The following is an 11,950-nucleotide window of genomic DNA, read 5'->3' on the forward strand; positions in this document are numbered from 1 at the left end:
CTCCTTCATTCTGACAGTTGGTTTTACTCGATGCCATTCTAATCCGATCGTCTACATTCTACACCAGGATGATACTCTCACATTTCTAGTTCTCTATGTTGATGACTTATTGATCACAGCGAGTCACTCATCCACCATCAAGGTAGTGAAAACTTCTCTACATGATAGATTTCTGATGTCAGACTTGGGTCTTCTACATTACTTCTTGGGAATTGAGATTACTCAATCTTCTTCAGGCATCTTCCTTGGACAACCCAAGTATGCACTCGATATTCTCTCTAGAATTCGCATGGCTGATTGTAAGCCTACACCTACTCCTTTTTTCCTCTCCTTATTTAGGGGGAGGCTATTCCTCTTATGGGGAGCTTCTTCTTTTGGGGGGGCTATCTATGTACATGGGTACCTAACACGGTTGCATTTGTTGGGACCCATATTTTCACCCACCTATGCTACGCTTAAGGGGGGGTGTTAGTGTAGGTTTTTTATTTTCCTTATGTTAAGGGGTATTTATTTTTCCTACACATATATTATTTAAGCTTTCTTAGGTTAATAGGAGTGGTTTATATGAGGACACGTGGTGAAATACTTTAGGTACATGTGTAACTCTCCACCTCACATGGGTAGTTGGGTTTCACACCCTCTTTTGGCTTGTTGTGCCACTTCTCACAACCACTATTTTGTCATTTCCTAAGTGGGTTATGGGGTAGTTGGGTTTCACACCCTCTTTTGGCCTTATGTGCCAACTTTCTCAACTCCTTTTTTGTCTTCATGTAAGGAGGTTATGCCACATGTTTTGGCATTTACCAAGAAGGTAAAACCTCCCACTTTTTATGGGGAATAGGAGTTAATGCACCCCTTGGATGTATATGCTTATATTTTTCTATATAATAAGCACTATACTCTCACCTTCGCTAGTCAAGTTATTGAAGTGATAGCTTGGTGAGTGTCTTCTCCAAATTCTCCTCTTTGTCTCTATTTCTCGCTCATATTGAAATTATCTTCATTCAGCTATTTTGATCTTTGATCATCTATTGTGTGAGGAGTTGCATATGATCTATGATTGACATCAGATCTTGGCTCGATTCTCGCTTCTCGCAGAATCTCACAAATTGGTCCTATCATACTAAGTAAACATGTTGAATTCGCATAGTTTCAGTGTTGGAGATGAATTAGATGATGAAGTTGGCAATTTGAGAAAATCATTTCATGTTGTGGCTTAATAGGTCCTATTATGGACCTGTTATGCCATGATGGCATAATAGGTGGACTATTATGCAATGTCATGGCACAATAGGTCCTATTATGCCATGACATGATATAATAGGACCAACTATGGACCCATTATGCAATGTCATGGTATAATAGGACATATTATACCATCATGGAATAATGTGTCCTATTATGCCATGACATGGCATAATGTGTCCATAATTGGTCCTTTTATACCATCACATGACATAATAGGACCATAATAGGACCTTTATGCCATGACATGACATAAACCTAAGCCTAAAATTTGATATCTAAAATTTGAAGAGTAATGTTAATTACTTTTAAGGTTATACTAATAGTGGTAACTTTTGTATTGCCTAATGAGGATTAAGAGCAATTTTGGTACATATGTTCAATTTAAGGAATTGGAATGGTGGCTTGCTAGAAGTGGTTAAATTTTTTCGTTTTGATTTTGTTTCGGTTTTGTTTTGATTTTGTTTTCATTTTTGTTTTTGTTTTGATTTCATTTTCATTTTCATTTTTGTTTCGATTTCATTTTTATTTTGATGTTTCTGAGATATCTGATTTGATATTTTGTTTTGTTAACTATCTAGGTTTGGTTTTTATTTGTAAATTTGTTGATTAGGGTTTAGGGTTAACTGTTGAAGAATATTTCATATCAAAATTAAGAATTTACAAATTTAAAAACAAATTTATTTATAGGCTACTTTAAAAAAAACTAAAATAATACACAAAAAATAGGAAAAATATACAAGAAAATTACGAAATGTGAAAATAGATGATTGAATGTGTACTTGGGATAATGGTGGAGGCTTGAAATGGAATCCACAGCACGGGGGGCCATTTTTGATCTCCAGTTCTCACTTCACTTCTAGGGTGAAAATGAAAAAATTCACTGCAAAAAGGGTAAAATACGATTTGGGCCCCCGTTTTGTTTAAAAGAGGGGCCCCGTTTTAGAAAAAAATGGGGGCCCATTTATTTTAGCTTTGGGCCCCTGTTACCTTTTGGCTCGGGAACCCGAAGCATAAACGGGCCCCCGCTTTTAAGAGCATGTTTTCTAATGCGCAGACTTCTGCGAATTTGTGACTCATTACCTTGCACTTGCCCGAGATGCGAAACATATGAGTGAGATCATGTATGTAAGGATATTTTTGTAAGAGGGTATTCCAGTAAGGGTTTAGGGTTTTAGATCGAAATAGACAGAGCTTAACTAGAACTATATTCAGGCATAAAAGATGTTATTTTTGCAGTTCAATCGTTTCTCTGGATTGTAGTATGGATTTGTATGTAGTCAGTGAGGCTTCTTTTATGATTGAGCAGCGTGCTCTAGGTTGTAAGCCTTCCTGTAAGTGTAGGCCCCTATATTTTATAATATCTCTTCATATGCCAGTGGATTGATATTGTGGGTCACAAATCCCATCATGGTTTTTTCTCTTTGAGGTTTTCCACGTATAATTATGTGTACTATGATATTCATTTGTGTGAATGGCTTATTGGTTGCTTTACTTCTTTCAATTCTATATGTTCCAATATACCGCTTGATGAATGCATGTTTTATTAAGGTTAAATTTGATCATTCCAGTAGAACACTGATTCATCCCCCCCTCTCAGTGCTCTTGGATTCCAACAGATTCATGGGGGAAGAAAATAGATCCAGTGGATTACATTAAAATGGAGAATGTTACAAATAAATGATAATTTTTACATCATAAATGTAATAATGTATATGGTTCAACTCAAACTATGCACAATTATGGGTATTATTAACAGATAGAATTGAAGGTCTAAGTGGTGAAAAGGGTTTGAGAGTAGGGAATTTCAATGCTACAAGAAATAATCAAGAAAAATTAAGCGGATTGAGGAAAATCTCTATGGTACAATCTGATTTCCAAAATTTTGTTAACAATGTAATAATCTCAAGGACATGCAAGCGACAAATGGTATATATACATGAACTAACCATAGAAAAGGTTTTACCAATATAGCATAAAGACTAGGCAAATTTTTATCTATGGGTTGTTGGGATAATCAATTTGCAATTCTATGTTGCATTCGTGCTCCGTTTTACTGGATCATATCATTATACTATTTAGTTAGAACTAAGTCATAATAATAATTTAGTAGGCATCCCATTCAAATTTGAAAACACGTGGTTAAGAGATCCAAATTTAGAGAATTTGATTGCTAAGAGGTGGAATGAGTTAAACCAGAGACATCAAACACATACGTATCAACTCAATAGTAAATTAAAGTATATCAAGGTGAACTAAAGGAGTGGAATAAAAATCAATTCAAGAACATCTTTTAAGAAAAACTTAGATTAGAAAATGAGTTGACTATTCTAAATCAGACTAAGATTGAAAAAGAAATAGGAATAGAGGAATGTGAAAGAGAAAAGTCACCAAAGGCATAATTATTTGAAGTAATGACAATGAAAGAATTTTTCTAGAGAAATAAGTCTCGAGAGGCTTGGCTTGAGGAAGGTGACATAAATACAAAAAATTTCTATAATATTTCTATAGTAAACAAGGAAAGAAGTAGGTTTAATGACATTTATAGAGAAGATGGTTCGAAAACTCAATCTTTGGAGGAAGTAAATATGGAGGCAGTTATATTTTTTGAAGAAATCCTAAATAAAGAAGTTCCTCTAAACAACAAAGTAAGAGAGGAATTTTCAGGAGCAATCCCTAGAATTATTTCTGATCATCAGAACAAAGAGTTGTTCAAGAATATATCCAAGGAGGAAGTCAGGAAAGTTGTTTTTCAAATGAATCTTGATAAGACCTCGGGTCTTGATAGTTTCTCGGCCAATTTTTTCCAATGGTTTTGGGAAATAATAGGAGATAATATCTATAAATAAGTGGAGGAATCAAGGAATAAGAGAACCATTCTTAGGGAAATTAATCATAAATTCCTAGCATTGATTCCAAAAAAGAAGACAGGTAATTCAATGGGTGATTTTAGGCCAATTTCTCTATATAATACAACATACAAAATCATCTCTAAAATTATTGAAAATAGATTAAAAGAAGTTTTAAGCTCCATAATAGCAAAAGATTAGAGTGTCTTTGCTCTAGGAAGATCAATTGTGGAAGGCATTATAATAGTCCATGAAGTAGTACACTCAGCAAGGAAGAAAAGACAGACAAGTTTAATTCTTAAATTAGATATCATGAAGACTTATGATTTGGTGGACAAAGATTTTTTTCAAAGAAATATTGTTTAAATTTGGTTTTTGCAAGGATTTGATAAAATGTATTAATAGCTATATTTCTTCTCAAAAATTCTTGGTTCTAATGAATGGAGAAGCTCATGGTTTCTTTAGCACATGTAGAGGAATCAGGCAAGGAGATCCAATATCCCCTTTTCTATTTATTATAATGGTAGAAGATGTAGGGAGATGTATTAACAACATCAGAGAGGAGGGTGGTTGGTCTAGAATAAAAGTAGTTGCAAGTTTGGATCCAATAACACACCAACAATTTGTAGATGATAATATTTTGTTTGACAATCATGTAAGAGAAAAGCTAGGGTAATTAAGTGCCTCCTAAAAATATATTATGTTGCTTCGGATTAACAAATCAACATGAACAAATCTAAGGTTTTCTTCCTCAACACTCAACTGAGTCTTCAAAGAGACTTAGCAAGGATCTTAAATTTTAAAGTGGCTAATTTTTTTGGGAAATTTTTTAGGAACCCCACTTTTTGAATTTATTAATAAAAAATTCTATTGGGTGAATTTAATAAATATACATGCAGATAAGATGGGATCTTGGAAAGGTAAATGGTTATCTTGTGCTAGTAAACTATTAATGATTAAATCAATTCTATCAGCTTTGCCATTTTATTCCATGTCTTGTCTAAAAATTCTGAAAGCAATTGAGGAAGAATTGAACAAAATCATGAGAAAGATTTTCTGGAATGGAATGAATGATCAAAACAAACTCTTTCTTATTGGTTGGGAAAAAAATTCCAAACCAAAGGAGGCTGGAGGAATAGGGATAAGGAAATTAACGTTGATGAATCTAGCAATGGGTGCAAAGATAGTTTGGCAACTATATTATAATAGAGGCCAGAAATGGGTCAAACTTTTAAAAAAATATATCCAGATAGTGATGATCCTATTAGCATTTTGAAAATTAGGGAGCCCCCAAGGGGATTAGCTCTATGGAATTATATTTTTGAATGTAGGGATATAATTTTAAGTTATGCAACATGGGAAATAGGAGATGTTTTTAGTGCATCCTTCTATTCTAATTCATGGAATAATTACAAAGCTTTGGAGAAGTTCCCAAATCTAGAGGAAATAAGGAGGGAAACATTAAAGAATTGGGGTCCCAATGTGAAAGATTATGGGATGATAATTATGTAGGATGGAGTTAGGAGTTGGTGATGAAAATATTTGGATAGTATAGAGGCCCTAAGGCAACAAAAGAAAAAAATGAGGGATCTCCTAAAAGAGAGATGTGCGGTGTCTTCTAATGAATCAAGTAGGATCCAATGGTGTGGTTCTAAAAAAAGATCTTATAAAGTAAAATTAGGATATAAAATCAAAGATGTTTCCATAGTAAAAGCTAAGTGGCCATGTAAACTACCGTGGAGAAAACAATGTCTTCCAAAAGAAGGGTTTTTTTCTTGGTTGGCTATTCAAGAGAATGTGCTAACACAGGAACATTTGGAAAAAATAGCAATACAGGGAGCAAGTAGATGTGTTCTTTGTAAGATGAGTTATGAAACTACAAATCATATCTTTTTGGATTACTCCTATACGAAAATTTTTTGGGACTATTTTCTTGGAAAGTTAGATTTTGAATGTCGTAAACCACAACATTTATTGGAATGGTTTAAAATATGGAATGGACTGAGGAAGAAAGGGTTGGTTGCGAGTCTTTGGAGAATAATTCCCTTAGTCTAGTGATTTCATGAATTTCGAGGGAAAGGAACTGTAGAATTTTCAAGATAAAGAAATGTTAGATTTTTTTTCTCTAGAAGATGGAGGATCAAGTAGTGGATTTAGTCAGTATAGTAGCTAGGAATCAGGTTGTAAATGAAAACTTATTCAGTTTATGGGATGATGAAAAGACCAAAAAATTTAAAGGTTTGATTATCTGCAAAGCTCAAGGTGGAAGTAAAATAAGGACAAAAACAAAAAGAGAAAATGTCAAATGGATTCCTCCATAGGTGGGATGGATAAAAATTAATTTTGATGGAGTAGTAAGAGGTAATCAAGGTGAAGGGGATATGCAATGTATTGCTAGAGAGAAGGGAAAAAAATTGCAGAAGATTTAGAAGCTTTAGGTGAAACAACAAATAATAAAGTATAAATGAGAGATGCATTGTTAGGATTACATCTGGGCTTTAAGCTAGAAGCAAATAAAATTCACTTGGAAGGAGATTCTCAGATTGTAATTAATGCAATTCAAAAAAACAACTCATCAAGTTGGTTGATGGCAAGATGGTTAAATCCAATCCATGGTTTAATTATGAAACTAGATGACTTTCAGAATTAGTCATGTCTATCGAGAAGGGAATGTTGACGTGGATAGACGAGCCAAAAATGCAATAATAAATTTTTAAAAGAATATTAAACACTTCAAATATTTATTGCTTGGGTTTGAGTAGTTGTGTAATGCAACTTTCAATTTTATGAGCATTTTTATATATAGTCAATGTACATTTTAAATTTTTTGAAAACTTTCTAAGTTAATGCCTTTTGAAGGTAATCTTTTGTTAGGTAGAGTGAGCTTGTTATTTGATGAGACATATTATCAAGAATCCAGTAGATGTTTGGTGCTTATTCTAATAGAATTTGAAAATATTTTGTTTTTTGAAGGCGTCAAAGTCAGACATTTACTAAGATGGTTTAGTAGTGTGTAGTGGGTTTAAAGAAGGGTCTACTTTGTTAGGAAAAGTATGTTGGTAGGAGATAAACTTGGAGGTAATCTGCTAAAAGATAGTCGCTAGCCTTGAATTATGACACGTCAAGGGAAGCTAAGATAAAAAAAAATGATTGAAATCTATATTTAATATCAATATATGTTGTGGGAAGGACATACTTTCATTCCAAATTAAGTGTGTATTTATGATAAACTTAAGATCCTATGAAATATTATAGAGTTCCTTGGAAGCATCCAAAACAAATTCTATTTCTAAGAATTACCCTTGGTTATCTGGAAGCTCAAAATTATATGATCAATGGAGACTCCAATTCAATTACTAGCAACCAGAAGGCAGATGGCCTTTTTAGGAGAAATAACGGATAAGAGATTGAACACTATATCAGGGTATTTTTAGGAGAAATAACGGATAAGAGATTGAACACTATATCGAGGTATAGACATCCTTTAGTCTTATATGCGGTTAAATATTTGTTTGGGGAGGAATTTATAATGGTAGACCACAGGTACCGAGTGAATTCAGATATTTCATCAATGTTTGTAGCCATTTCTTTAGACCCAAATTTGAGTGAGTAGCTAAAATTTTAAGCAAAGCAATTTTTAAGATCCAAGTTTTGGGTAGATTAGATGACGTTCTAAGAAATTATGATAAGTTTTGGATTCCTTTGCCCAAGGATTTTGACAAGCAAAATGTGGAAGTTCCAAAACTCCCTATAATTCTAATGGATGGTGAGGATGATTATTAGGACGACAAAGAGGTGGTAATTAGGAGTCTAAATTTTCTCTTGAATTGGACAAACATAGTGGAGAATGCAACCCTAGATTTGATTTCAGCCTACATACGCTAGGAAGGTCTTGAGGAGCATATTCAAGCAACCAATGTGGAGAGAGAGAGCCTTGTTGATGAGGACAAAATGGACATTGAAGAAGAAGGTTAGAAGAAGTGGGATCTGTATTGGGTTTCCTTTTTGCTAGCAATTTATTAGCTTATTTTACTATTTTTTGTAGAATAAAGTCTTGATTAATATAGCATGAAGTATTCAAAGGGAAATGCATGACTATTTTGTCTTTAAATTGTATATGTCTTATGCTACCTGAAATTGTTGGGTGCCTGACATTTACTTATAGATGTTTCTTCTTTATGACATGAGGTGTTGAAATTAGCTTTTAAGTTTGGGATGATAATTTGTTTCTCTTGGCTCATATAAACTTGATGTATATGTTTATTTTCTATAATGAATGGGGATTGGCTCTAACTAGTAATTTATATATCAAAACAAAAAGTACTTGTATAGAAAATCAAAACTAACCTATTATAATAGGGCACGACTTAGGCCCAATTGTATATATATAATAGAATGATATTTGTCCATTTTAAACAACAACATTTCAAACTTGAAGTAGGTTTTTTTATTTGTTAGAAAACATATATCAAATGTGGCTAACAGAGACTAAACGAATGTAAAAATAGTCAAATCTATGGGTAAATCTTTAAATTGGATAAACAGTGATATGCAACCACTTGTAAATTCTTTGGCATATAGTTGATATTATTCCACACTCAAGCATGTAGAATAAGAAACAAATCGATTATTAGATTTCTATTACATTCATATTAAGAAATTTCTCTTCTAGTCAATTCATGTTACCAAACATCATTTGGTTGGCCAGTTGACTAGTTGGCAAATGTACTTTACATTTGTTACTGGTGGATATAAGCGAGGATCATGGTTTCCATAGGAACTTCAAGATTGGGAGGATTAATAATAAATGTTGGTTTAGTTCTTGTTAACAAGCACATAAAGGTTGAATATAAGAGGTTGCATCATTGTTACAATTAATATTAAGTATGAGGTATAAAAAGTTCAATGCATGGGTAAAAATAAAAGAAGATGAAAGTGACACGTAGATGTTAATTTCTTTTCAATGATTTCATATAATAACCATCATAAATAAGACCAAAAAAAAAAGAGCATTCACTTCCTTATTAAAGAAAGTCATAATTTAACATTAAATTTATTTTTTATTTAAAAATATATTAAATAATAATATATTTCATTTATTTTTTCTGATTTAACTTAAGATATATCTTATCTCATAAAAACATTTAAACAAGATTAAATTTCTTAAACAGATTTTGCATTTCATTAACTCGTCGAGCTGAGCTCCTATTGGGAATTGAACTTGGGTCTCCACAATGAGAACCCAATGTTTTAACCAATTAAGCTCAACCCTTTGGATGATTAAAAGTTATTATATTATTTTGTATAATATTAAAATTATTTAAAATTTATGATTTCAAAAAGAAATACAATTATAAAGAATACATATAATAATTAAGTTTTTATGAAGAGAAATATTTGTTTTTTTATTTTACATTTAATTCAATATAAATTAAATCAATTTCGTATAATTAGTTGTATTATCTATATTTTGAGATAAAAAAGAATAACTAAAATATATATATTTATTTAGAAAAATTTTTTTATTTATAATACTATAAATAATAAAAATGAAAAAAATAATTTAAAATAGACAATTCTTTTTTTCGAATACAAAAACATAAAAATAAAAAATAAAAAAAATCTATCATTCCTAAAAATTTGCTCTATAACATCAATGTTTTGATTACAAAATGTATACATGATAAATAATCTCTTATGAAATTAATTTAGCTCTTGTAAATATAATTATGCAAATGCTCGTTCTCTTGTAAAAATTTAATTTAGCTCTTGTAAATCTAATTATGCAAGTGCTCATTCTGATGAGTCAAAATAAAATAAATTAGATTATAATCATATTTACGTTCACATATACAGCTCAGTTAATTCGACCTTGACAATCGAAACTTATCAGAGATTGTATTTATAATTTTCGAGAAAAATCCCAATCATCTTCACTAAATTGTGAGCGTCTAATCTACTTGTTTTTATAAATTAAATAAACAAACAAAAGGAAAAGAATAAAAATTTGCAAGAGAATAATGACATAGACAGCGAGTTGTAAATGGAAAGCTTAAATACCAAGAATCCCTTTTTTCTTCAATTTTTTTATAAAAGAAATCCTTTTTGGCTGTAAATGGATTGTTCAGAATTTATAGCGCCGCCATTGTCTAAACTTGGTGAACAAGACAAAGTTACCCCAAAGGGTTTAATATAACGCGTTTTCTTGCTTCGTCGCACTTTAAACACTTTTATTGTTCGTCTCAATGTTTTCTTTTCCTTTTCACTTTAAACCGTTATATTTTATGAGAAAATAAAATAAAAAATAAAAATAGTTTAAATTGGGGGAATCTTCAAAATAGATAAATGTGGATATAAGCATTTACAAATTTCTTGATATATAGTTGATATTCTGCTACACTCAAACATGTAGAATAAGAAAATAAATTGAGTAATAGATTTCTATAAATTTTATATAAAGAATTGTTTTTTTTTGAAGTCATTTTATGTTAACTTTGACTGATTGATTGGTCAGTTAATTGACAAAAGTACAAGTATGAAACATGGTTTCTATAGAAACTTCAAAGTTCAAACACATAAGAATTGATCATGGTAGGTTAAACTCATGATTACAATTAACGCATTCTTTGAAGAAAAAACACGTTAAAAACTATTGCATTCTGTTGGTTCTTTGGATGACTTGGGTTTCAGCATTATGCTTTCTTACGCCTTCCTTCAATGATGCATTTCATAACTTTCTTCCCGCTTAAGACAAAAAACACTGCAAATAAAAACGTTTCCCCAAACTAGGAAATTCTGTGTAAAATAACGTTACATTATGCTGCAGGCATGCGGGTTTTCATCGCTGAATAAATCTGTCACTTGATCGTCTACAAGTGTAGGATAGGGAGGATTTTGATAATACCCATGGCTGCTACCGTTGTATCCATGCTTACGGTAATTATAACTCGAATCAAACGTTGGTCTTTCATAATAACGATCAGTATAAGAAATATACTCGGAATTATAAGGATAAGGCCACACCTCTGCCTTTTTCCCACATCCTCTCACAGCCTTTATAACCTTTTTACGATCGATATAACCAGTCACTGTAACTTTCTGCATTGCCATGTCGATCTCCACGCTGTCTACCCCTGTTTTTGAAAAAACCAACAAAATATTCAGAATTTATAACAATAGATGATTGCATTTATAGTAGTTAGAAACCACATTGAAAGCATGATAAATTAACCTAGTACCTCGGAGTTGAGAGATAGCCTTGCGAATTTTTCTTTCGCAGCCACCGCAATCCATATTTACTTGCATCTCCACAATCTGTAATGCCTGCAGTAAAGCTATTCCATTTCATTAGTAACTAACATAAAAATCCATGAGTTTATTGCTAATAAATCTATCTTCAAGTATTAAAGAAACACCTGTAATTTGAGATGCAAGCAAATTAGCTCTTACCGTCATCGTGTCGCCTCCAGATTTTTTGCTTCTCAGATTTTTTTATCTCTAGAATACAAATGAAAGGAAATAAGAGTTGATTTAAGAAACCTGGGATTCAGATATCCTTTTATAAGCGAACGGTGGGAGGAGGCGAGGAAGGTGAGAGGAATGAAGAAAGCAGAGAACTTGGCGTGGTCATTAAGTTTTAACAATTCTATAGCGGTGATATAAAGGCTGAGCAATTCATTTTAAAGCAAAAGTAGAGCAATAAGAAAAGAAAGAGAGACATATGATCTAAACTTCCAATTAGAACATTCTAAACGCTTATGATCTAGATTTATTTTGCTTGACGTTTTTCTATGCTTTTCTATGGAGACCTTGTTTTATGAGAGCTTTCTTTCGTTGCGTTTTTTGGTTCAATTTTA

The 11,950-nt window shown here is 32.0% G+C and overlaps 1 protein-coding gene across 1 annotated transcript; it reads right to left on the reverse strand.

Moving 5' to 3' along the window:
* Nucleotides 1-10,616: 10,616 nt before the first annotated feature.
* On the reverse strand, nt 10,617-11,618 carry LOC131055428 (heavy metal-associated isoprenylated plant protein 29). Its single transcript, XM_057989910.1, has 3 exons — nt 11,544-11,618; nt 11,333-11,417; nt 10,617-11,227 (listed from the first exon to the last, which is right to left on the reverse strand). The coding sequence occupies exons 1-3, from the start codon at nt 11,547-11,549 to the stop codon at nt 10,905-10,907; spliced, it is 414 nt and encodes a 137-aa protein (XP_057845893.1). The 5' UTR covers nt 11,550-11,618; the 3' UTR covers nt 10,617-10,904.
* Between the last annotated feature and the right edge of the window lie 332 nt (nt 11,619-11,950).

This window comes from Cryptomeria japonica, chromosome 8, assembly GCF_030272615.1.
Source record: "Cryptomeria japonica chromosome 8, Sugi_1.0, whole genome shotgun sequence".
Lineage (NCBI taxonomy): Eukaryota > Viridiplantae > Streptophyta > Pinopsida > Cupressales > Cupressaceae > Cryptomeria > Cryptomeria japonica.